This window comes from Mustelus asterias, unplaced genomic scaffold (genome assembly GCF_964213995.1).
Source record: "Mustelus asterias unplaced genomic scaffold, sMusAst1.hap1.1 HAP1_SCAFFOLD_94, whole genome shotgun sequence".
Lineage (NCBI taxonomy): Eukaryota > Metazoa > Chordata > Chondrichthyes > Carcharhiniformes > Triakidae > Mustelus > Mustelus asterias.
This window is the reverse complement of record NW_027590142.1, coordinates 1,047,008-1,074,824: the sequence shown is the minus strand read 5'-3', so window position 1 is coordinate 1,074,824 and position 27,817 is coordinate 1,047,008. Positions and strand designations below refer to the sequence as shown.

The window sequence follows — 27,817 nt, the reverse complement described above, 5'->3', positions numbered from 1 at the left end:
TGAAGTAGTGAATCAGTTCCCAGATGAAGAGCAGCTGAACAGCCTCTCTCAGTGGGAGTGGTTTGGTGTCTCTGCAGATTCCCTGCACTTTTAAAGCTCTTTCCACAGTCAGAGCATTTAAACGGTCTCTTATCAGTATGAACAAGCTGATGGTTGCTGAGCTGTGATGACTGAGTGAATCCCTTCCCACACACAGAGCAAGTAAACGGCCTCTCCCCTGTGTGAAGAGGCTGGTGTTTCATCAGTTCATTTCTGCTTTTAAACCTCTTCCCACAGTCAGAACATTTACAGGGTCTCTCATCGGAGTGAACAATTTTGTGTCTTCTGAGGTAGGATAAACATGTGAATCCCTTGCCACATAAGCAGCAGGTGAAAGGTTTCTCCCCAGTGTGAAGACTCTGGTGTTCACTGAGGTGAGATGTTGTAGTGAATCTCTTCCCACACTCAGCGCAGGTGAATGGTCTCTCTCCAGTGTGGATGCGCTGGTGTCTAAGAAGATGGGATGATTTAACAAATCCTTTCCCACAAAAGGAGCAAATAAACGGTCTCTCCCCAGTGTGAACACGCTTGTGTTCAGTGAGGGTGGAATACTGCCTGAAATGTTTCCCACACTGAGAGCAGCTGAATGGTCTCTCCCCAGTGTGAACACGCTTGTGTTCAGTGAGGTGGGAAGCACAAGTGAATCCCTTCCCACACATGGAGCAGGTGAAGGGTTTCTCCCCAGTGTGAACACGTAGGTGTTCAGTGAGGTGAGATACTTGCCTGAAGTTCTTCCCACATTGAGAGCAATTGAATGGTCTCTCGCCAGTGTGAACCCGTTGATGGTGAATTAAACTCTCAGAACTCTTAAAACTGTTCCCACAGTCAGAGCATTTAAAAGGTCTGTCCTCAGTGTGAACTCGCTGGTGTGACACCAGGCTAAATGACTGAGCGAATCCTTTACCACACATACAGCAGATGAATGGTCTCTCCCCAGTGTGACTGCGTCGATGAATTTCCAGCTGAGATGGGGTTTTACAAACTTTTCCACAGTCTTCACATTTCCACTGTTTCTCCATGGTGCTGGTGTCTTTGTGTCTCTCCAGGCAGGATGATCTGTTAAATACTCGTCCACACAGAACACATGTACGGTTTCACCTGACAGTAAATGGTGTGATGTTTTTCAGGCTGTGTAACCGGTTAAAGCTCTTTCCACAGTCAGTTCACTGGAACACTCTCACTCCAGTGTGTGCATGTGTCCCGATGCTTCTCCAGTCACACTGATGTTTGAAATCTTTTCCCACAGGCAGAACAAACATTTTTCCTTCCACATTCAAAGGCTAATAGAGTTTAGGGCTGATAAATCAAATGATTGTAAAATATTCGTATGAAATTTGAGTTTCCAGTCTGTAAATCTTCCCCTTCAACTATCCTGCAAAAGAAGAGAACAAAACTACTGTCAGTCCAGGATAGAAATTCTGAACAGACAATTCTAGTTTCTCTGGAACATTTTTTCCGCTTGTTCCCCCAAACCTGTAAATCCCCGTTCCACACACTCTCCCTCCTCCCTGGGCTGAAATCCAAACCCATCTCACCATCTCCAACATTCTTTTCCTCCATTCCCAGTTTTCTCCCTCCCTCCCTCTCCTCTGTCTGGATTCAGTTCTGATCAATGACATGTCATTGATGAAGACGAACATCTTGCCAAGGCCATCCCTATACCCCCACTTCTTGCCTTCAAACAACCACACAACCTCAAACAGACCATTGTCCGCAGCAAACTACCCAGCCTTCAGGAGAACAGTGACCACGACACCACACAACGCTGCCACAGCAACCTCTGCGAGATGTGCTGGATCATCGACACGGATGCCATCATCTCACGTGAGAACACCATCTACCAAGTACACGGTACCTACTCCTGCAACTCAGCCAACGTTGTCTATCTGATACGCTGCAGGAAAGGATGCCCCGAGGCATAGTACATTGGGGAAACCATGCAGACACTACGACAACGGATGAATGAACACCACTCGACAATCACCAGGCAAGACTGTTCTCTTCCTGTTGGGGAACACTTCAGCGGTCATGGGCATTCAGTCTCTGATCTTCGGGTAAGCGTTCTCCAAGGCAGCCTTCACGACACACGACAGCGCAGAGTCGCTGAGCAGAGACTGATAGCCAAGTTCCGCATACATGAGGACGGCCTAAACCGGGATCTTGGGTTCATGTCACACTATCAGTAACCCCCACAGCTTGCCTCCTGGACTTGCAGAATCTCACTGGCTGTCCTGTTTGGAGACAAAACACATTTCTTTAATCTGTGCCTAATGCTCCCTCCACTCGCATTGTCAGTATCTTTAAGACCTGATTAGCTGTAAAGATTCGCATTCTAATCAGTAATCTGCAACTTGATTTTGTGTCTCTGTATGCCCTGTTTGAGAGCAGATATCCACTCCATCTGACGAAGGAGCAGCGCGCCGAAAGCTAATGGCATTTGCTACCAAATAAACCTGTTGGACTTTACCCTGGTGTTGTTAAAACTCTTACTGTGGATTCAGTTCTCCAGCTCTTGTCTGCAGACTGACAAAACTAATGGGTCTGGAGGCCCCAACAAATGTGTTGGGGCCTCCAGCGGGTGTTTGTGAATCCTCCCCGCCCACCTCCCAGGGTTTCCTTCCTTCCCAGAGATCAGAGTCCTCATTGATTTGAGGCCAAAGTGTAACCTCTTATTTATTGTCCCCCTCCCCATCCTCTGATGTGAACCATCCTCCAGTGGCTGAGCCAGGATGGGGCCGTTAACCTGGGCCTGTCCCCGGGAGGGAGGGAGGGAGGGAGAAGCCCCGCAGCTGCAAACCAGGGAGCTGACAATGATTCTGAAGGGTTTGCGGATCCACAAAGTGTTTCCAAATCCTCCCAGCCACCGCCTAACGCTGACTCCGCTTCTCCGGGACAAACAAGTGCCAAGGACAGCAATGACACTGCGCATGCTCCACATCACAATGCCCGGGAGCTGATTGACGGCAGCTCCGGACCATTCGGAAGAGGGGGCGGGGCTGGAGGACCGAGCATCCCTGAATACTTACCTGTTACCTGAAGCGGTTACATGGCTTTTGTACTCGTTGGAGTTTAGAAGGTTGAGGAGGAATTTATTGAATCTTACAGGATACGGCGAGGCCTGGACAGAGTGACATGGAGAGGATGTTTCCAGTAGTAGGAAAAACTAGAACCAGAGGGCACAACCAATCGGAGTGAATGAGGGGCGGGACCTGAAACATGCGCAGCTCCGGACCAATCGGAAGAGTTCCCTGTTCGACCTCAAGGGAGAGGTGCGCATGCGCAGTAAGCAAAGGCGTTTGCAGCACGCGCAGTGCGGGTGACAGCAACTGGAGAGAAGTTCCTCTGTCTCATCAGCAGCCGGTAAGGATGCAGAAACATAGAGGGAGCAATGGAACCGGCGGATGGACGTAGAGGGTTTCTAAATACCTGTTGAAGGCCTCAAACATCGAATATGAGCTCGTCGGTCCCGTGTTTGCAGCTTCGGATCTTTTTCCTGAGACGAAGCTCAGGTTAGCAGCCGCCATGTTGATTGAGCAGGGAGCAGAGCGCATGCGCCGGTGTCTTGGTGATGGAACCGTGAGTGGGCGGGTCTTTGTGTTTCTGCTCCCACCGGGTCCTCGTGCTCGTAAAGCATATCAACGATGAACAATAGATTTTCAAACAGCTTCACCCACTCCCAGGCTGCACCTCACGTTTGCAGCCTACAGAAGGTTATGGGTCATGTACATATTCAGTGTAAGAGGCTGCATCCCTGAATACTTACCTGTTACCTGAAGCGGTTACATGGCTTTTGTACTCGTTGGAGTTTAGAAGGTTGAGGAGGAATTTATTGAAACTTACAGGATACAGCGAGGCCTGGACAGAGTGGACGTGGAGAGGATGTTTCCACTAGTAGGAAAAACTAGAACCAGAGGGCACAACCTCAGACTAAAGGGACGATCCTTTCAAACAGAGATGAGGAAGAATTTCTTCAGCCAGAGTCATAGAGGTTTACAGCATGGAAACAGGCCCTTCGGCCCAACTTGTCCATGCCGCCCTTTTTTTTAAAACCCCTAAAGCTAATCCCAATTGCCTGCATTTGGCCCATATCCCTCTATTCCCATCATACCCATGTAACTATCTAAATGCTTTTTAAAAGATAAAATTGTACCTGCCTCTACTACTACCTCTGGCAGCTTGTTCCAGACACTCACCACCTTCTGTGTGAAAAAATTGCCCCTCTGGACACTTTTGTATCTCTCCCCTTAAACCTATGCCCTCTAGTTTTAGACTCCCCCACCTTTGGGAAAAGATATTGACTATCTACCTTGTCTATGCCCCTCATTATTTTATAGACTTCTATAAGGTCACCCCTCAGCCTCCTACGCTCCAGAGAAAAAAGTCCCAGTCTATTCAGCCTCTCCTTATAACTCAATCCATCAAGTCCCGGTAGCATCCTGGTAAATCGTTTCTGCACTCTTTCTAGTTTAATAATATCCTTTCTATAATAGGGTGACCAGAATTACACACAGTATTCCAAGTCTGGCCTTACCAATGTCTTCTACAACTTCAACAAGACGTCCCAACTCCTGTATTCAATGTTCTGACCGATGAAACCAAGCATGCCGAATGCCTTCTTCACCACTCTGTCCACCTGTGACTCCACTTTCAAGGAGCTATGAACATGTACCCCTCGATCTCTTAGTTCTGTAACTCTCCCCAACACCCTACCATTAACTGAGTAAGTCCTGTCCTGGTTCAATCGACCAAAATGCATCACCTCTCATTTGTCTGAATTAAACTCCATCTGCCATTCGTCAGCCCACTGGCCCACCAGAGAGTGGTGAATCTGTGGAACTCTTTGCTGCGGAAGGCTGTGGAGGCCAGGTCATTGAGTGACCTCAATAGATAAGTTCTTGATTATTAAGTGGATATGGGGTTATGGGGAAAAGGGAGGAGAATGGGGATGAGAAAAATATCAGCCCATGACTGAATGGTGAAGCAGACTCGATGGGCCGAGTGGCCTAATTCTGCTCCTATGTCTTATGGCCTTTACACTTGGTTACACTTCAGCCCCAGACTCCTCATGTTTACACAGAAAATAGAAGCGGAAGTAGACCATTCAGCCCTTTGAACATTCCCTGCCATTCATTATGGTCATGGCTGATCCTCAAATTCAATACCCTCACCCCACCCATCCCCCGCATAATATCCCTTTAGCCCCAAGAGATATATATCTAATTGAAATCAAGCTCTACTCCCACTTCTGAGGAATGGAGATCCAAAGATTCACGACCCACTGAGAGAAAAATATCTAATCTCTGTCTCTATGGGCAACACTTGTTTAAACAGTGACCCCGAGATTCTCCCATACGAGTAAACAACAGTTCCAACAAGTTGTTAGAAGGTATTTTGAGAGACAGGATCTACGGGCATGTAGAGAGGCAAGGACTGATTAGAAACAGTCAGCATGGCTTTGGAGTGGAAAATCATGTCTCACAAATTTGATTGAGATTGAGTTTTTTGAATGGGTAACCAAGAAGTTAGATGGGGGCAGTGCAGTTGATGTTCTTTACATGGACTTTAGCAAGGCCTTTGACAAGGTATCAAATGGTAAGTTGTTGCATAAGGGTAATCTCACGGGATCCAGGATGAGGTAGCCAAATAGGTACAAAATTGGCTTGATGACAGAGGGTGGCTGTAGATGGTTGTTTTTCAAACTGGAGGCCTGTGACCAGCAGTGTGCCTCAGGGATTGGTGTTGGGTCCACTAGTGGACAGTGAAGTAGGTTACCTAGGATTGCATCGGGATCTTGATCAATTGGGCCAGTGGGCTGGTGAATGGCAGATGGAGTTTAATTTTGATAAATGCGAGGTGATGCATTTTGGTAGATTGAACCAGGACAGGACTTACTCAGTTAATGGTAGGGCATTGGGGAGAGTTACAGAACAAAGAGATCTAGGGGTACAGGTTCATAGGTAGAGTGGTGAAGAAGGCATTCGGCATGCTTGGTTTCATTGGTCAGAACATTAAATACAGGAGTTGGGACATCTTGTTGAAGTTGTACAAGACTTGTGTAAGGCCACACTTGGAATACTGTGTGCAGTTCTGGTCACCCTATTATAGAAAGGTTGTTATTAAACGAGAAAGAGTGCAGAAAAGATTTACGAGGATGCTACTGGGATTTGATGGTTATAAGGAGAGACTGGATAGACTGGGAATTTTTTTTCTGGAGCGCAGGAGGCATAGGGGTGATCTTATAGCGGTCTATAAAATAATGAGGGCCATAGATCAGCTAGATAGTCAATATCTTTTTGCAAAGGTAGGGGAGTCTAAAACTAGAGGGCATAGATTTCAGGTGAGAAGGGAGAGATACAAAGCGTCCTGAGGGGCAATATTTTCATACAGAGGGTGGAGAGTGTCTTGAGCAAACTGCCAGAGGTAGTAGTAGAGGCGGGTACAATTTTGTCTTTTGAAAAGCATTTAGATAGTTACACGGGTACGATGGGTATAGAGGAATATGGGCCAAATGCGGGCAATTGGGACTAGTTTCGGGGTTAAAAAAAGGGGCAGCATGGACAAGTTGGGCTGAAGGGCCTGTTTCCATGCTATAAACCTCTATGACTTCTCTCCACATCCAAGACCTTTCAGGATCTGAAAGGTTTAAATTAAGTTGCCTCTTACTCTTTTAAACTCGAGCAGAGACTGTCTCACTGCTCCTCATCAGACTATCCACCTATTCCAGGTGTTAGTCGACTAAACCTTCTATGAACTTCTAATGCATTTATATTTTTCCTTAAATAAGGAAATCGATAATGTACACATTGCTCCAGATACAGACTCACCGTGTGCAACTGAAACATAACTTCCCTGCTTTTACTCCATTCCCCTCATAACAAATAATAGCTTTCTGAATTACTTGTACCTGGATTTTCTATCGTGATGGATTTTGGATATTTATTGTTACAGGGGGTTAGAAAGGGAGGATTTACACACAACAAGCTCAAACCAAGAGAAAATGTTGTCTCTTCTGATACGGGCTTTCTGAATGGGATAAGTAGGGAGATGTGAATGGAATGTTTCCACTTGTTGGTTTTTCCATGACTGGAAACCATGAACAGACAACAAATAAATCAAACAGACAACAAATAAATCAAACAGGAAAATAGGAGATGTTTCTTTCTTCAGACAGTTGTTAGAATATGGAACTCACTGCGACTGGAAGTGGTTGACACAAATACTTTAGATGCTTTCAAAAAGAAAATATATGAGCTTATGAGAGAAAAGGGATTGGAAAAATCAACTGAAAAGCTGAGATGTGGTGATCAGAATGAGAGGAGACTCATGTGGAGTGTAAACTCCAGTACAGACTCGATAAACCGAATGGCCTGTTTGTGTATTGTCACAGACAGAACAAACAATTCTCCTTCCCTGTTCAAAGACAATAACAATCAGCTCCTAATGATCCGAGTGACTGTCAGATCTCAACGTGATGTTTGGTTTGTGTTTTCTTGCTGTAAATCCTCCTTTCCAATATCCTGTAAAGGGAGTTTACAAAAGTCACCACTGTCAGTCCAGGACAGATATATTCATAGAATTCCACAGTTCGGAAGGAGGCTATTTGGCCCATCAAGTCAACTCTCTGACAGAGCATCCCACCAAGGCCCCAACAACATAACCCAACTTATTTACCCCACTAATCTCCCTAACCTACACATCCTGGGGGAAAAATGGATAATTTAGCATGAAATCCACCTAACCTGAATATCTTTGGACTGTGGGAGAAAACTGGAGCACCCGGAGGAAACCCACGCAGACAAGTAGAGAATGTGCAAACTCCACACAGCAGCGCTCCGAAAGCTAGTGGCTTTTGCTACCAAATAAACCTGTTGGACTGTTGTTAGACTCCTTACTGTGTAAACTCCACACAGACAGGTAACCAAGGCCGGAATCGAACCCAGGTCCCTGGCGCTGTGAGGCAGGAGTACTAACCACTGTGCCACCGTGCCAGCCACGTAATTCTTTGTAAACTTATTTTGCAGGAAATAGAAGAGGAGGATTTGCAGTCTGGACAATCAAATCTCACGTCAGACAGAGTCAATCAATTCATTGGGATTTGAAGATTTGTGCATCTGAAGGGATTTAATTGACCATCTCAGTTGGAAACTGGTGAGAATCTGTTTCCTTGCTCCTCCTGTGAGGAGGGATTGATACAGCTGGAAAACATGCTGACACGACAGCGAACTCGCAATAGTGAGAGTTCATTCACCTGCTCCGTGTGTGGGAAGAAATTCATGTGTTCGTCCAACCTGCTGGCTCACCAACTCGATCACATTATTCAGAAGCCTCTTCAAAGCTCTGACTCTGGGCAAAGCATTGAAACCTCTGAGGAACAGGCCCAACACCAGCTCCTTCACACTGACGAGAGACCGTTCAGCTGCTCCCACTGCGGGAAGAGGTTCAGCCAGTCCTCCCGCCTTGCAGAGCACCAGCTCCTTCACACACACGAGAGACCGTTCAGCTGCTCTCACTGTGGAGAGTCGTTCAGCGACTCAGTGCATCTCACTGAGCACCAACCAGTTCACACCAAGGACAGGCCATTCAGCTGCTCCCAGTGTGGGAAGAGATTCACTCAGTCCTCCCACTGCACCGTTCACCAACAGATTCATTTTCAGAAGAGACATTTTAAATGCTTTAAATGTGAGAAGACCTTCAAAAGAAGGATTAGTCTGCTGAGACACCAGGACACTCACACTGGGGAGAGGCCATACGTTTGCCCTGTGTGTGGGAAAACATTTACTTGTTTGCAGCATCTGCTGAGTCACCGGCCTATTCACACCGGGGAGAGGGCATTCATCTGCTCCGTGTGTGGGAAGGCTTTCACGGAGTCATCCAGCCTCCGGAGACACCGCCGCATTCACACAGGGGAGAAGCCGTTCTCCTGCTCCATTTGCGGCAAAAGATTTGCTCAGTTTTCCTACTGCAATCAACACCAACACATTCACTCTGATAAGAGACCTTTTCAATGCTCAGAATGCAATAAGACCTTTAAAAGAAGTGATGATCTGCTGAAACACAAACACATTCACACCGGGGAGAGGCCGTTCCTGTGCTCCGTGTGTGGAAAGGGATTCGCTCAGTCGTCTGGCCTGCTGAGACACCAACGCATTCACACCGGGGAGAAGCCGTTCACCTGCTCTGTGTGTGGGAAGGGATTCACTGATTCATCCTATATGCTGAAACACCAGCGAGCTCACACTGCGACAGAACCGTTCACCTGCTCCCTGTGTGGGAAGGGATTCACTGATCCATCCCGCCTGCAGAGACACCAGCGAGTTCACACTGGGGCAAAACCTTTCAACTGCTCCATGTGTGGGAAGGGATTTAATCAGTATTACAGCCTGCTGAAACATAGACGACTTCATGTGTGACCGGCAACGTTGGATTCTGTTGTTTCTGCGCCCTGAGATAAACAATAACAATTGGATGAATAGGGGAGGCAGTGGCACAGTGGAATTATCACTGGACTCAGGGTAAGGCTCTGGGGACCCAGGTTCGAATCCCACCACAGTCAATGGTGAAATTTGTATTCAATTAAAATCTTGGATTAAAAGTCTAATGACAAACCTCAACCTTTAATCAATTGTCGTAAAAGCCCATTTGATTCAGTAACGCCCTTTAGAAAAGGAAACCTGCCGTCCTTACTTGGTCAGGCCTACATGTGACTCCAGACCAGCAATGTGGTTGACTCTCAAATGCCCTCTGAAATGGAGGGCAGTTAGGGATGGGAAAGAAATGCTGGCCCAGCAAGTGATGCCTATATCCCGTAAAAATGAATTTTAAAAGTCCCTCAGTATCTCAGTAACCTGCTCCAGCCCCACAACACTCTGTGTAAATACAAGTTGTTGCTGATTATGCCCTGAGATAGATAATGTGAACCCGATTCCCGTCATCCGCCAACTCAGCAACTTCTTCACAAAAAGTAAAGCACATGGGATTGGGGCTGTTGTACTGAGATGGGTAGAAAACTGATTGGCAGACAGGAAACAAAGAGTAGGATTAAACGGGTCTTTTTCCAACTGGCAGGCAGTGACAATTTGGGTAACGCAGGATCAGTGCTGAGACCCCAGCTAGTCACCTGCCATAGGTCTTGTTTTTTTCCCCCTGTTTATTATGCATCATTTTTAAATTGTTGCTTCCTAAGAATCTAATTTAAAACCACGGATAAACTCAAACCACTTTTGGAAAATCTGTGACTCTCTGATCAAGAATCTTACTGACCACTGCATACCATTCTAGTCACCGTATTATTAAAAAAAATATCCAGGCACTGGAAAGGGTGCAGAGAAGATTTTAATGATGAGATTTTAATGTAGAAGGCAGCTCACCACCACCTTCTCAAGGGCAATCAGGGATTAGCCATAAATACTGGCCAAGCCAGCAATGCCCACATCCCATAAATGATTTTCAAAACGTGTGTGGTTTTTTTTATCAGGAAAGGATTGACAGGCTAGTTCTTCTTGAGAAATGAAGGCTGATGGGTAACCTGAGCAGAGGTCTTCAAATTTATAAAATGTTTAGATACAGAAATAGTGTTTCCTCTTGTGGGGAAAAGCAAAAAGTAAAGTTTATTTATTAGTCACAAGTAGGCTTAGATTAACACTGCAATGAAGTTACTGGGAAACTGGAGACAATCAATATAAAACAGTCACTAAGAAATCCAATAGGAAATCCAGGATAAATTTCTCTACACAAAGAGTGGCGAGAATATGGAAATCACAACTACAGGGAGTGAAATGAACAGTATAGATGTCTTTCAGGGGAATCTCAACAAGTACTTATGAATGATTTTATAGTTCATTCAGGATTTATTTCAAAACGACTAAAAGTGACAGGAGATAATTTGCAGGGTGTGAGACACTGTGTGTGAGGGTGTCTGTGAGTGTGTGTGTTGCTTTTCATTGGTGTCACAGAAACCTTCCTCTTTCTGAGCAGACAATCTGGCTCCTGAATGAGGTGAATTGTACAACTCAGAGATTCTCCATTCAGAATGACCATGTGCTGTGTAAAACAGGCATTCGGCCTCTGATCTTCGGGTAAACATTCTCCAAGGCGGCCTTCACGACACAACAACGCAGAGTCGCTGAGCAGAGACTGATAGCCAAGTTCCGCACACATGAGGACGGCCTCAACTGGGATCTTGGGTTCATGTCACACTATCTGTAACCCCCACAACTTGCCTGGACTTGCAAAATCTCACTTACTGTCCTGGCTGGAGACAATACACATCTCCTTAACCTGTGCTTAATGCTCCCTCCACTCACGTTGTCTGTACCTTTAAGACTTGATTACCTGTAAAGACTTGCATTCCAACCATTATTCTGTAAATTGAGTTTGTGTCTTTATATACCCTGTTTGTGAACAGAACTCCCACTCATCTGACGAAGGGGCAGCGCTCCGAAAGCTTGTGGCTTGTGCTACCAAATAAACCTGTTGGACTTTAATCTGGTGTTGTGAGACTTCTTACTGGGCTTACCCCAGTCGAACACCGGCATCTCCACATCATGGAATCTCTCTCCACAGTTGCTGTCAGACTTGCTGAGGTTTTGCAGCATTTTCTGTTTTGAAGTCAGTGCTTTGCTGTGTTCTCTCTGTGCTCCATCCCCACTCTGATTGTATTGGAGCCTGTGTGTGTCATTGTTACACTCAGAGTAAGTCAGTGCTTTGCTGTGTTGTCTCTGTGCTCCATCCCCACTCTGATTGTATTGGAGCCTGTGTGTGTCATTGTTACACTCAGAGTAAGTCAGTGCTTTGCTGTGTTGTCTCTGTGCTCCATCCCCACTCTGATTGTATTGGAGCCTGTGTGTGTCATTGTTACACTCAGAGTAAGTCAGTGCTTTGCTGTGTTGTCTCTGTGCTCCATCCCCACTCTGATTGTATTGGAGCCTGTGTGTGTCATTGTTACACTGAGAGTAAGTCAGTGCTTTGCTGTGTTGTCTCTGTGCTCCATCCCCACTCTGATTGTATTGGAGCCTGTGTGTGTCACTGTTACACTCAGAGTAAGTCAGTGCTTTGCTGTGTTGTCTCTGTGCTCCATCCCCACTCTGATTGTATTGGAGTCTGTGTGTGTCACTGTTACACTCGGAGTAAGTCAGTGCTTTGCTGTGTTGTCTCTGTGCTCCATCCCCACTCTGATTGTATTGGAGCCTGTGTGTGTCATTGTTACACTGAGACTCTCTCACTGTTATTATTGGACAAACAGCAAGCCACCGTCACAATGCCCGGCTGATTGACGGTAGCGCGGACCAATGGGAAGAGAAGGGGCTGGAGGACCAGCCTTTCCCGCTCGGACCTCCAACCAATCACAGTGAATGAGGGGCGGAGCCCGCTCTGACTGGAGCATGCGCATTGTGGGTAATGGCGACGGAGACGGGCTGTTTTTTCGGCTCGGAAATAGATTAGCGGTGATTGACGGTACGGAGGGGGCGAGGGATCTCGCGTGTGGACGGAAACGCTGCGTAAGCAGGTTGTGTCAGCCACGAACCTCGGTAAAGAGCTTCACGGACCCAGTTTGTACCGAGCGGTACCGCAGCTCCTCATGTTCGGGCCGTGTTCATGGCCGCCATCTTTATTGGGGGCAATATGCAACAAGGCGCATGCGCAGGCCGGCATCGTTTTAGGGGGTAATATTGTCAATGACTGGGAGGAGCTTGTTCCCCATTGTTCAGAATGGAGACAACTTGTCCATCAAACTGCATCAACCCTGAGTCCTAATGTCTTATTGATGAGGCAGAGCGGTGGCAGAGAAGGAAAGAAAGGGAAATAGCTTTGACAAACGGTCATCTGGCCTCAACGTCAGCTCTTTTCTCTCCTCACAGATGCTGCCAGACCTGCTGAGATTTTCCAGCATTTTCTCTTTTGGAAAGGGAAATAAATTCTGCTTTCCAGATCCCACTATATCATGGGATGTCTTTCCCATTCATCTTCTGTTCCACCATCCTTATGGGCAGCAAGTTCCAGATCATGTGCTCTCCCTACCCAAGTATAAATCTTCCTCAAATACCTGCTCTGTCACTATTCAAATAATGTCCTGTATATTACACTTTTATCCAGTATTATAGACATCTGTCTGGCAGCCTGCATGGAGATTTTCAGCTCCCTGTGTCCAGGGCAGGAAGCAGTGAGCATGGATCTGTCAATCAGCCTCAATCAGCACCTTCAAGAGAATTGGGAGGGTGAATATTAGATACAGCAGAGTGAGAATGGAGGGAGAGTGTGTGGGATGGAGATTTGCAGCTTTTGGGGAATGGGAGAGGAAAGAATGTTCCATAGAAACTAGAACTGTCTGTTCTGAATTTCTATCCTGTACTGACTGTGATGACTTTTGTAAATTCCTTTTACAGGATATCAGAAGATGAGGATTTACTGACAGAAATCTCAAACCAAACATCACATCAACATCTGACAGAGGCCTCAATTCGTCGGGACCTGAATATTATCGACCTTTGAATCCAGAATGGAAATGTTTCTCTGTTCTGTCTGCTTCAGGAGATTTTAAATTTCAGTGTGACTGGAAAAGCACCGAGACACATACACACCCGAGTAAGAGTGCTCCAGTGCACTGAGTGTGGAAAGAGCTTTAACAGCCTGAAAATACATTGCAGCATTCACAGCGGGAGAGACTGTACCCGTGTTCTGTTTGAGATTTAACTAATTGTTTAACCTGGAGAGTCACAAGGACACCTGCACCACGGAGAAACCGTGGAAATGTGGGGACTGTGGGAAAGGATTCAGTTTTCCATCTCAGCTGGAAATTCATCGACGCGGTCACACTGGGGAGAGGCCGTTCACCTGCTCTGTGTGTGGGAAGGGATACACTCAGATAATTGATTTACAGAGACACCAGCGAGTTCACACTGGGGAGAGGCCATTTACTTGCTCTGAGTGTGGGAAAGGATTCACTCGGTTATCCAGTCTGCAGAGACACCATCGATTTCACACTGGGGAGAGACCTTTCATCTGCTCTGTGTGTGGGAAGGGATTCACTCAGTTAATTGATTTGCAGAGCCATCAGCGAGTTCACACTGGGGAGAGGCCGTTCACTTGCTCTGTGTGTGGGAAAGGATTCAGTGTGGCATCAGGCCTGCGGAGACACCAGTTAGTTCACACTGGGGAGAGGCCATTCACTTGCTCTGTGTGTGGGAAAGGATTCAGTCAGTTGCCCTACTTGTTGAGGCACAATGTCACTCACACCCAAGAGAGACCCTTTAAATGCTCTGACTGTGGGAGGGATTTCAAAAGCTCTCAGCTAATGATGTCCCACCAGCGCATTCACACTGAAGAGAGACCTTTCAGCTGCTCTCACTGCACAAAGAGATTCAGATCATCATCTGCCCTGCGGACACACCAGCGAGTTCACACTGGGGAGAGGCCATTCACCTGCACCGTGTGTGGGAAGGGATTCACTCAGTCATCCCGACTGCAGAAACACCAGCGAGTTCACAAGTCATAGAGTCATACAGTACAGAAGAGGCCTTTCAGCCCATCGAGTCTGCACTGACAAAACTATACTAAATTTACACTCATCCATTTTCCAGCACTTGGCTGATGGTGTTTGAACTGTCAAAACATTCAAGTGCCCATCCATGTGCTTTTTAAAGGTTGTGAGGTTTCCTGCCTCCACTACCCTCCCAGACAGAGAATTCCAGACTCCCACCACCCTCTGGGTGAAAACATTTTTCTTCAAATCCCCCAAAACCTCCTGTCCCTCACCTTAAAATGATGCCCCCTCGTTATTGACCCTTCAACTAAGGGGAACAGCTGCTTCCTATCCACTCTGTCCATACCCCTCACAATCTTATACACCTCAATCATGTCCCCCCTCAGCCTTCTCTGCTCGAAAGAAGACAATCCAAGCCTATCGAGTCTCTCTTAGAACAATGTGGTTGACAATGTGGTTGTCTCTCCTTATAGCTCAGCTGCTCCATCCCAGGCAACATCCTGGTGAACCTCCTCTGCACCCCCTCCAGTGCAATCACATCCTTCCTATGGTGAGGCGATCAGAATGAGTACAAACTGGGGTCAAGCAGGGCTGCGTCATCGCACCAACATTCATCCCCACCTTCCCTGCAGCAACTCTCCACCCCAGCACCATGAAGCTTCCCACTGCAGTCGAGGTAACTGACTGGACCAGTGGGAAACTTTCAATCTCCGACCCCTCCAGGCCAGAACCAAGAACCAGCCCAGCCTCAGTCATCGGGCTGCAGTACGCAGACTCTAAGGGGGGGTGGAGGGGAGGTGATGGCCCAGTGGGTATTATTGCTAGACTATTAATCCAGAAATTCAGCTAATGTTCTGGGGGTCTGGGTTCGAATCCCGCCACAGCAGATGGTGGAATTTTAAAAAGTTAAGAACCTACTGATTATCATGAAACCATTGTCGATTGTCGGAAAAACCCATCTGGTTCACCAGTGCCCTTTAGGGAAGGAAATCTGCTGCCCTTACCTGGCCTGGCCTACATGTGACTCCAGAGCCACAGCAATGTGGTTGTCTCTCGAATGCCCTACAAGGGCAACTAGGATGGCAATAAATGTCCCATAAATGAATGAAGAAAATGCCTATTTGATTTGATTTATTATTGACACGTATTAGTACACAGTGAAGAGGATTATTTCTTGCACGCGATACAGAAAAACCATAAAGTACATAAGGAAGGAAATGAGAGAGTGCAGAATGTTACAGTCATAGCTGGGGTGCAGAGAAACATCAACTTAATGCGAGGTAGGTCCATTCAAAAGTTTGATGGCAGCAGGGAAGAAGCTGTTCTTGACTCGGTTGGTTCGTGTCCTCAGACTTTTGTTTCTTTTTCCCTGATGGAAGAAAGCGGAAGAGAGAATGTCCGGGTGCGTGGGGTCCTTAATTATGCTGGCTGCTTTTCCGAAGCAGTGGGAAGTGTCGACAGTGTCAATGGATGGGAGGCTGGTTTGAACGATGGACTGATCTTCGTTCACGACCTGAGTGAGTCTGTGCGCACACTCAGGGGTTGATCAAGGGCATTTTTACAGTAACTTCATTGCAGTGTTAATGTAAGCCCACTTGTGACACTAATCAAAAAGCTTAAACTCGTCAACATATTCACTGAGACATATGAGAGAATGGGCCTCAGACTAAACATCTGGGAAACTAAGGTTCTCTACCAGCCCACTCCTGCTCCCCCTCCCCGACCCATCAAGATCCACAGTGAGCCCCTGGGTAACGTGGATCATTCCCCACACCTCAGGAGCCTCCTGTCGGCACGGGCAGACATCGACGATGAAATCCAACATCGACTCCAATGCACCAGTGCAGGCTTCGGACGCCTGAGGAACAGAGTTCAAAGCCCGAGACCTCAAATCCAGCACCAAGCTCATGGTCTGCAGAGCAGCCGTGGTCCCTGCCCTCCTGTATCCATCAGAAACATGGACAATGTACAGCAGACACCTCAAATCCCTGGAGAGATGTCACCAACGTTGCCTCCACAAAATCCTGCAAATCCACTGGCAGGATAGGCTTACCACCGTGAGTGTCCTCTCCCAGGCCAATATCCCCAGTATCGAGGCACTGGTCACACTCGACCAGCTGTGATGGGCGGGCCACATTGTCCGCAAGCCCCAGACAAGACTCCTGAAACAAGTGCTGTACTCCGAGCTCCGCAATGGCAAGCTGTTGGAGAAAATTCCTAATAGTTTGGAGAAATGTTAAACCATGAGGCATCTCAGACACGAACAGAACTACCAGCATTGAGTTAAATGACTAAATCAGACTGAGAAGCTAACAAGGGAACAGTCTACACACATGTGAACACAGTAAGAGATTTAAACAAGTAATTCTGATTTAAACATGAATTTTCTGAATTTAAAATGTATGTGAGCTGTATTTTTAAAAGCAATTGTAAACTTTAGCCAAAGGCAGGCTGCTGCAAGGCATGATGGTACAGAACACTGACAGACAGGCTACATTCTTCGGAACAATGCAGTCACAGAATGTGACAACCTTTATTCAGGAAGTTTCCAACAAAGTTTCTAAAGGCAGCTTCATGAATATGATTGATTCACACTGGCCAGACAAGACAGTGTCTTCTCAGACGTGAAAACGTGCATTTGTCTGGTTTGGCCAGTGACGGAATAAGAGCCGATTGGAACATTAACTTTGACCTTTGTAGCTAAGCTTCTGGGGTTGCTCAGCAACAAGGGGAAGCAGAGTCAGCAATAGGGGGAGGAAGTGTCCGGATTCTACGGACCAATGAAATCCCATTATGTCAGAGGGTAAAATGCAATTGGTTAAAGTATATGACGTGTAATTAATGATTGATTTGTATTGAAAATGATTGGTTTACACCTGATGAAAGGCAGGAGAATTGATATGAAGAATGTATTATTGATCTATCCTAATGATTGTCTGTCAGAGTTATTAGATCAGGATGCTTCTCTTCCAGAGCAGGATTAACACTGTCCAATAATTTCTCCCTTCAATCGTTGGTCAAATAAAAGATAAGTCTTTAAACTGGGATACTGGCTTTCATGAGTCTTTGTATTGTCTGAAGGTTTTGGCAATACCTGGTCTCCAACGGTAATGTACCCAGTGTGTTTTGGGAATGAACTCAGAAGAATCATTCAACACTCAAGCCTGATTCAATTGACAAACAGTTTATTGAGTTATGCCAGTGGGGAGAAGTTTGCCTGTCTGGAGACAATACACATCTCTTTAACCTGTGCTTCATGCTCCGTCCACTCACATTGTCTGTATCTTTAAGATCTGGTTGGCTGTAGAGATTCACATTCTAATCAGTATTCTGTAACTTGATTTTGTGTCTATGTGCCCTGTTTGAGAGCAGATTTCCACTCCATCTGACGAAGGAGCAGCGCTCTGAAAGCTAATGGCATTTGCGACCAAATAAACCTGTTGGACTTTAACCTGGTGTTGTTAAAACTCTTACAGTGGGGAGAAGCCACAGGGGCTGACCATGTACAACTCCACCCCACAAGGAAAATCATCAATTCTTATACAGTTACTCAGCCCATCCCAGCTGGACACAATCCAATCAGAATGGTTATAGATTACATACATTATATATAGGTCCAATTAAATTAGTATCTGGGCATCATGGGGCTTTGCGATGATCTCATGAACAGATCGGTGCCCCCATCATGATGTTTTCCAGACCCCCTTATCTACCATCCCTGGGCTTTCTTTGTACATCGACTCTCTTAGTTTGAAAAGCGTGGATTAAAAGTTCTCAAATGGATATCAGTGCCCTTCCTTTGTTTTAATCGAACAACCACACGGTCTGGGAATCATTTCTATTTATAATCTCTCCTTTTAAACTCTTTCCTTCAGTATCCAATTTCCTTTTCATTGTGTTAATTGCATCAGGAATAAATCTTTGGACCTGACAGGAGGTTTAACCCAAGATCAATCCAACACAGGATTGGTCAGAATCATTTCACATGTCCCAAATTTTAAATAACTATTACAAATTAAAACTCTCATTCTCACAGGTGTGAATTTATCCGGATTAACATTCCCACATGTTCAGTAAAATGTCCTGGAAACATATCCCTGGCCAGTAAATATGGGTCCAGGTTCATAACTTTTGAAAAAAAAGTTTTATTAATCACACTTCCATTTTAAAGTCCATTTGATTTAAATCACAGACACAAAACCTCAAAGCTTGAAGCGTTCAACACACAAATATCATACATACACAAGCAGAGAATCTTAGCATGTGCTTTACAACAACAATAACCAAAATTAATTCCTTAAGCGTTCTTGTGGTTCTGTTTTTAAACTTTCAGGAATGCCTTTAATTAAATACTCAAGGTAAGGTTAATTCCCCAGAAAGATAAACCTTAGCAAATGTAGCCCAAAACAATGATAAAACACATTTACAAACATCCACATAAAACAAGAGATGGGTGAGATCCTAAATGAATATTTCTCATCAGTATTTACTGTTGAGAAAAGCATGGATGTTTCGGGAACTCGGGGAAATAAACAGTGATGTCCTGAGGAGTGTACATATCACAGAGAAGGAGGTGCTGGAAATTTTAAAGTGCATCAAGGTAGATAAATCCCTGGGATCTGATGAAGTGTATCCCAGGACACTTTGGGAGACGAGGGAGAAAATTGTGGGTCCCCGAGCAGAGATATTTCAATCATCGATAATCACAGGTGAGGTGCCTGGAGGTTGGAGGGTGGAAAATGTTGTGCCTTTGTTTAAAAAGGGCTGCAGAGAAAAGCCTGGGAACTACAGGCCAGTGAGCCTCACATCTGTAGTGGGTAAGTTGTTGGAAGGTATTTTGAGAGGATCTAATCAAGTCTTAAAGATACAGACACTGTGAGTGGAGAGAGGGCTAAGCACAGGTTAAAGAGATGTGTATTGTCTCCAGACAGGACAGTTAGTGAGATTTTGCAAGCCCAGGCAAGTCGTAGGGGTTACAGATAGTGTGACATGAACCCAAGATCCCAGTTGAGGCCGTCCTCATGTGTGCGGAACTTGGCGATCAGTCTCAGGGGAGGTCCCAGAGGATTGGAGAGTAGCCAATTTTGTTCCTTTGTTTAAGAAGGGTGGCAAGAATAATCCAGGTAATTACAGGCCGGTGAGCCTTACATCAGTGGTCGGGAAATTACTGGAGAGGATTCTTCAAGACAGCATTTATTCCCACTTGGAAATAAGTGGACGTATTAGTGAGAGTCAACATGGTTTTGTGAAGGGGAGGTCGTGTCTCACTAACTTGATCGAGTTTTTCGAGGAAGTGACGAAGATGATTGATGAGGATAGGGCAGTGGATGTTGTCTGCATGGACTTCAGTAAAGCCTTTGACAAGGTCCCTCATGGCAGACTGGTGCAGAAGGTAAAGTTGCATGGGATCAGAGGTGAGCTGGCTACGTGGATACAAAACTGCTCGGTCAAAGACAGAGGGTAGCAGTGGAAGGGTGCATTTCTGAATGGAGGACTGTGACAAGTGGCGTCCCTCAGGGATCAGTGCTGGGACCTTTGCTGTTTGTTATATATATATATATAAATGATTTGGAGGAAAATGTAACTGGATTGATTAGTAAGTTTGCAGATGACACAAAGGTTAGTGGATTTCCAGATAGCGATGAGGACCATCAGAGGATACAGCAGGATATAGATCAGTTGGAGACTTGGGCGGAGAGGTGGCAGATGGAGTTTAATCCGGACAAATGTGAGATAATGCATTTTGGAAGGTGTAATCCAAAAAGGAAATGTACAGTAAATGGCAGAACCCTTAAAATAGGTCAAGGGACCTGGGTGTACAGGTACACAGGTCACTGAAAGTGGCAATGCAGGTGGAGAAGGTAGTCAAGAAGGCATACGGCATGCTTGCCTTCATCGGCCGGGGCATTGAGTTTAAAAATTGGCAAGTCATGTTGCAGCTTTATAGAAGCTTAGTTAGGCTGCACTTGGAATATAGTGTTCAATTCTGGTCACCACACTACCAGAAGGATATGGAGGCTTTGGAGAGGGTACAGAAAAGATTTACCAGGATGTTGCCTGGTATGGAGGGCATTAGCTATGAGGAGAGGTTGGAGAAACGTGGGTTGTTCTCACTGGAACAGCGGAGTTGAGGGGTGACCTGATAGAAGTTTACAAGATTATGAGAGGCATGGACAGAGTTCATGCTGCACTATATAATTATGCCGCACTATATTCCAAGTGTGGCCTAATTAAGGTTTTATAAAGCTGCAACATGATTTGCCAATTTTTACATTCAATGCCCCAGCCGATGAAGGCAAGCATGCCATATGCCTTCTTCACTACCTTCTCCAACTGTGTTGCCACTTTCAGTAACCTGTGTACCTGTACACCCAGTTCCCTCTGCCTATCAATACCCTGCAGGGTTCTGCCATTTACTGTATATTTCCTATCTGTATTAGACCTTCCAACATGCATTACCTCACATTTATCCGGATTAAACTCCATCTGCCATCTCTCCGCCCAACTGATGTATATCCTGCTGTATCCTCTGATGGTCCTCATCGCTATCCGCAAATCCAACAACCTTTGTGTCGTCCACATTTTCCTCCAAATCATTTATATATATTACAAACAGCAAAGGTCCCAGCACTGATCCCTGCGGGATGCCACTAGTCACAGCCCTCCATTCAGAAACGCATTGTTTCACTGCTACCCTCTGTCTTCTGCTGACTAAATATTTCTGAACTTCTTAACACCCTGTCACTCTGTCACCCTGTCACCCTGTCACTCTGTCACTCTGAGATCCTTGTGACATTTGACTCAAAGAGCATCAGCCCACTGGAGGCAAAGTCATGTGACCAGCCAGTCCAGCAGAAAGAAACCCTCTGACCCAATCCATGGATCAACTGTGAGAATGAACAAAATGCAATCCTGGATGCAACTGAGAGCAGAAACAATAACAGCAGAATCCAAACCCTGGAATCACTCGTGAACTTGCTGGTGTCTCAGCAGCCGGGATGAAACTGTGAATCCCTTCCCACACTGAGAGCAGGTGAATGGTTTCTCCCCAGTGTGAACTCGCTGGTGTGTCCGCAGGTCGGCTGACTGAGTGAATCCGTTTCCACACTGAGAGCAGGTGAACGGCCTCTCTCCAGTGTGAACTCGCTGGTGTCTCTGCAGGTCGGCTGACTGAGTGAATCCCTTCCCACACTGAGAGCAGGTGAACGGGCTCTCCCCAGTGTGAACTCGCTGGTGTCTCTGCAGGTCGGCTGACCGAGTGAATTCCTGCCCACACTGGGAGCAGGTGAATGGTCTCTCCCCAGTGTGAACTCGCTGGTGTGTCCGCAGATGCGACGACTGAGTGAATCCCTCCCCACACTGAGAGCAGGTGAATGGCCTCTCTCCAGTGTGAACTCGCTGGTGTGACTGCAGGTTGGATGACTGAGTGAATTCCTGCCCACACTGGGAGCAGGTGAATGGCCTCTCCCCAGTGTGAACTCGCTGGTGTGTCTGCAGGTGGGATGACTGAGTAAATCCCTCCCCACACTGAGAGCAGGTGAATGGTTTCTCCCCACTGTGAACTCGCTGGTGTGTCCGCAGGTTGGATAACTGAGTGAATCCCTTCCCACACTGAGAGCAGGTGAATGGCCTCTCCCCAGTGTGAACTCGCTGGTGCATCTGTAGGCTGGATAAATGATTAAATCCCTTCTTACACTGAGAGCAGATGAATGGCTTCTCCCCAGTATGGCTGCGCCGATGAATTTCCAGCTTAGATGGTGCTCCATATCCCTTCCCACAGTCCACACATTTCCATGGTTTCTCCATGGTGCAGGTGTCCTTGCCTCAGTTGCAGCCTTGTCCACACACAGAACACAAGTACAGTCTCTCCCAGCTGCGAATGGTGTGATATTTATTCAGGCTGTGTAACTGGTTAAAGCTCTTTAGTCAGTGCACTGGAACACTGTTGGTGTGTTGGTGCTTTTCCAGTCACAGTGATGTTTGAAATCTTTTCAAATCGACAGACTGTACAATCATTTCTCCTTCTAGATTCAAAGGCCAATGATATTTAGCTCCCAAGGAATATGACTGTCATGTCTCGATGTGACTTTTGAGATTTCTGCCCGTGATTCCTCTTTCAATATCCTGTAAAACAAGTTTTAAAGAGTAATCAGTGTCAGAACAGAATAGAAATTCAGAACAGAAAATTCTAGTTTCTATGGAACATTCTTTCCTCTCTCATTCCCCATACCTGCTGGGGGGTCGGTACAGGGGAAATGTTAGGGGGAAGTTTTTCACACAGAGGGTGGTGGGCGAGTGGAATCGGCTGCTGTCAGTGGTGGTGGAGGCAAAATCAATAGGGATTTTTAAGAGACTCCTGGATGAGTACATGGGACTTAATAGGATGGAGGGTTACAGGTAGGCCTAAAAGGTAGGGATATGTTCGGCACAACTTGTGGGGCCGAAGGGCCTATTTTGTGCTGTAGTTTTTCCATGTTTCTATGTTCTAAAAGCTGTGAATCTCCATCCCACACACTCTCCCTCCATTCTCACTCTGCTGTATCTAATATTCACCCCTTCCAATTCTCCTCAAGGTGCTGATTGAAGCTGATTGACAGATCCATGCTCACTGCTTCCACTCCAGCACATAGAAATCATAAGAAATAGAAGCAACAGTTGGCCATTCAGCCCAATGGCCAACCATTGCCTCAACCATTCATTGGGAATTGGCTGATCTACCTCAGCGCCATTTCCCACATTATCTCCCAGATCACCCAATGTCCTCAATATCTCAAAATTTATCAATCTCCAGCTTGAAAATTCTTGATGACTGAGGCTCCACAGTCCTCTGGGGTGCAGAATTCCAAAACGTCACCACATCCTTGAGTGAGGAAATCCCTCCACATCCTATCTTTCTCTCCATTTTCCACCTGTTCCCCAAAGCGCTTGACTCCTTTATCAATCAAAAATCAGTCTAACTCACCCTGGAATATATTCAATGACCCTCAGCCTCCACTGATCCCTGTGGAGAAGAAATCCAAAGACTCGAATAGGCAAGAGATGAATGACTGGAAATATATAATGTAGCGACAGTACAATATTAGTCTGTTTTAAGCTCAATCTTCATCCAGAGAGAGAGGAGCAACAATGGAGGAAGCTCCATACGGCCATGCACACAAGTCCCGGACTCTGATTGGCTGGAGGACCAGCGCCCATCCGGTCCTCCACACGTTCCCATTGGTCAATCTGCCGCATGTAGACAATAAGGGGGCGGAACCGGGGCCCACGTGGGGGTGGGCGGGGCTTTGACCGCCTGCTGCGCTGAGCTGGTGTCCAATCCGCAGTGTGCTGCTTCTGTAACCAGTGACATTGCTGCCAATGGGACACTGTGTGCTGGGAACGCCCCTCTGAGTCATTGTGACGGCACAATGGAGCCCTGCCTGAATCAGCCAATAGCAATCACTCTGCTCCGCGGTGACGTCTCCGGGTTCAGGCGCGCGGACCCGGGAGCCCCGCCCCCACCCATTGTTCCCCAGTCTGTCCATTCCACACATTGTTAGTCCAGTCAGATAGACATATGTCTGTCTGGCCGCCTGCATGGAGATTTCCAGCTCTCTGTTTCCAGGACAGGATAAACACAGTAAGAAGTTTAACAACACCAGGTTGAAGTCCAACAAGTTTATTTGGTAGCAAATACCACTAGCTTTCAGAGCGCTGCCACTTCGTCAGGTGGAGTGGAGAAATGCTCACAAACAGGGCATACAGAGACACAAACTCAATTTACAGAATAATGATTGGAATGCAGTCTTTACAGATAATCAAGTCTTAAAGGTACAAACAATGTGAATGGAGGGAGCATTAAGCACAGGTTAAAGACAGGACAGCCAGTGAGATTCTGCAAGTCCAGACAAGCTGTGGGGGTTACAGATAGTGTGACAGGAATCCAAGATCCCGGTTGAGGCCGTCCTCATGTGTGCGGAACTTGGCTATCAGTTTCTGCTCATCCAGGACAGGAAGCATGAGCATGGATATGTCCATAGAACGGGTAAGGGTTTGCTCTGCAGAGAGCCAGCATTGAATCAGTGGCCCGAATGGCCCCATTCCAAGCCCTGATGTCTGACTGATCTAAAGAGAGAAATTTCAGCTGCTCCAGTCTCTCCAACTAACTGAATTGCCTCATCATAGAATCGTACAGTGCAGAAAAGGCCCTTCAGCCCATCGAGTCTGCACCGACATGCAAGAAACGCCTGACTTCCCACCTAATCCTATTTACCAGCACCTGGCCCATCATCTTAAATGTTCTGACTTGCCAAGTGCTGGTCCAGGTACTTTTTAAGGATGTGAGGTGCCATTCTCGCAAATCTCCTCTGCATCCTCTCTAAGAACTTCACATCTTCCCTCAAGTCTGAGGCCCACATATAGAGTTCCATTCTCGAGGGATAGAATCGAACAGCAGGGAGGTTATGTTCGACTTGATTAGAAGCGTGATTATACAACACTGGGAATACTGTCAACAGTTGTGATCTCCATTTAGAATCATAGAATCCCTCCAGTGCGGAAGGAGGCCATTCAGCCCAATTGAGTCTGTACTGACTCTCCAAAAGTTCATCCCAGCCAGGTCTATTCCACCCGAGCCTCGAACCCCGCATATTTGCCATAGCTAATCTATCTAACCTGCACATCGTTGGACTGTGGGTGGAAACCGGAGCACCTGCAGGGAAAATGTGCAAACTTCACACAAACAGTCACCCAAGGCCAGAATCAAACACGTCTCCCTGGATTTGTGAGGCAGCAGTGCTAACCACTGTAGAAATAAAGGCACTGGAGAAGGGGCAAAAAAAGTCACAAGAATAATCCCAGAACTGAGAGCATTTAACCCTCAGGAAAGGCTGGGGCTGCTGATTGTTACAAAGACATTATCAGTTTAAAAAATGTTTATTTTTGATCTGTTACATTGTTCCAATTTGGCTGTACACTGCTCAATTCTGGAACCCAAATTGTCCTTTTAAAGGGTTTGAATTTGGCAGAGATATAACCATCAAGCAAAGACTCAGACACCAAATCAGTCAATTGTATCAAAGTTTATTGATTACATGCAACTTTTAGAAACTGATCGGGTCAAGTTTACTCATCAATGAAACTCTACCAACTCCACACTTTCAAGTCAGTGATCGATCCAAGAGAAGTGGACGACAATGTGAAATCCTGGGGCTGACAGAGAAACAGTCACTGCCTCTGAGAAGCACGGACGGCACCTTCCTGGGGTTTCGAATAGCAGGGAACCCTTCACTGAACCATTCCCAGGACTAACTACTCATCTTTTTTTTATTCATTCGTGGGACATGAGCGTCACTGGCTGGCCGGCATTTATTGCCCATCCCTAGTTGCCCTTGAGAAGGTGGTGGTGAGCTGCCTCTTGAATCGCTGCAGTCCATGTGCTGTGGGTTGACCCACAATGCCGCTAGGGAGGGAATACCAGGATTTTGACCCAGTGACGGCGAAGGAACAGCGATATATTTCCAAGTCAGGATGGTGAATGGCTTGGAGGGGAACTTGCAGGTGGTGGTGTTCCCATGTATCTGCTGCCTTGTCCTTCTAGATGGAAGTGGTCATGGGTTTGGAAGGTGCTGTCTGAGGATCTTTGGTGAATTGCTGCAGTGCAGATAGTACACACTGCTGCTACTGAGTGCGGTGGTGGAGGGAGTGGATGTTTGTAGATGTGGTGTCAATCTATGGGCTGCACGATGGTGCAGTGGTTCACACCGCTGCCTCACAGCGCCAGGGCCTGGGTTCGATTCCCGGCTTGGGTCACTGTCTGTATGGAGTTTGCACATTCTCCCCGTGTCTGCGTGGGTTTCCTCCGGGTGCTCCAGTTTCCTCCCACATTCTGAAAAACGTGCTGGTTAGGTGCATTGACCCAAACAGGCGCCGGACTGTGGCAATTAGGGGAATTTCACAGTAACTTCGTTGCAGTGTTAATGTAAGCCTTACTTGTGACGAATAAATAAACTTTAAAACTTTAAAAGTGGGGAATATTCCATCACACTCCTGACTTGTGCCTTGTAGATGGTGGATAGGCTCTGCGGAGTCAGGAGGTGAGTTACTCTCCACAGTATTCCTCGCCTCTGATCTGCTCTTGCAGCCACTGTGTTAATGTGGTGAGTCCAGTTGAGTTTCTGGTCAATGGTAACCCCAAGGATGTTGACAGTGGGAGATTCAGTGATGGTTACACCATTGAATGTCAAGGAGCGGTGGTTAGATTGGCTCTTGTTGGTGATGGTCATTGCCTGCCATTAAATGTTACTTGCCCCTTGTCAGCCCAAGCCTGAATGTTGTCCAGATCATGTTGAATTTGAACATGGACAGCTTCGGTGTCTGAGGGGTCATGAATAGTGAACATTGTGCAACCATCGGCGAATATCCCCACTTCTAACCTTATGATGGATGAAAGGTCATTGATGATGCAGCTGAAATGGTTGGGCCAAGGACACGACCCTGAGGGACTCATGCAGAGATGTCCTGGAGCTGAGATGACTGACACTCCAAAACCACAACCATCTTCCTATGTACCAGGTATGATTCCACCCAGCGGAATTTGCCTCCTGATACCCATTGATTCCAGTTTGGCTCAGGTTCCTTGATGCTGCACTCGGTCAAATGTGGCCTTGATGTCAAGGGCTTTCACTCTCACCTCACCTCTGGGATTCAGCTCTTTTGTCCATGTTTGAACCAAGGCTGTAATGAGGTCGGGAGCTGACCCTGGTGAAACCCAAACTGGGCGTCACTGAGCAGGTTATTGCTGAGCAGGTGCTGCTTGATAGCGCTGTTGATGACCCCTTCCATCACTTTACTGATGATCAAGAGTCGACTGATTGGGCGGTATTTGGCTGGGTTGGATTTGTCCTGCTTTTTGTGTTCAGGGCAATTTTCCACATTGCCGGGTAGATGCCAGTGTTGCAATTGTACTGGAAGAGCTTGGCTATGGAACCGGCAAGTTGTGGAGCACAAGTCTGGAATGTTATCAGGGCCCATTGCCTTAGCAATATCCAGTGCCTCCAACTGTTTCTTGATATCATGTGGAGTGAATCGACTTGGCTGGAGACTGGCATCTGAGATGTTGGGGACCACTGGGACCCGCTCTTCGCTCCAATGCACCATGAATTTAGGCTTGCTATTTTTCACATGTAACTATTCATATCTGCACACTCTCACCCGTATCCCAAAATCATGTCACACATTCTTGACTCTCAGATGTGCTGATGAAAAGATCAGAGTGTCTGTCTTTCTTATCTCCTGCTGTTCTGGTGCTGATATTTCATG

At 46.5% G+C, this 27,817-nt stretch overlaps 2 protein-coding genes across 2 annotated transcripts in view; one reads left to right on the top strand and one right to left on the bottom strand.

Annotated features, from left to right (window-relative positions):
• The window catches only part of LOC144484165 (uncharacterized), a 385,513-nt gene that overhangs the window by 115,477 nt on the left and 242,219 nt on the right, over positions 1-27,817 (top strand). The window lies entirely within an intron of this gene.
• LOC144484180 (uncharacterized) overlaps positions 1-27,817 on the bottom strand; it is a 127,967-nt gene that overhangs the window by 92,045 nt on the left and 8,105 nt on the right. Inside the window, exons 3-6 of the mRNA XM_078202720.1 lie at positions 21,539-22,184; positions 16,572-16,719; positions 3,466-3,661; positions 290-408 (exon numbers count right to left, since the gene is read on the bottom strand). Coding sequence (XP_078058846.1) covers positions 290-408; positions 3,466-3,661; positions 16,572-16,719; positions 21,539-22,184 — 1,109 coding nt within the window. The remainder of the gene's footprint in view (positions 1-289; positions 409-3,465; positions 3,662-16,571; positions 16,720-21,538; positions 22,185-27,817) is intronic.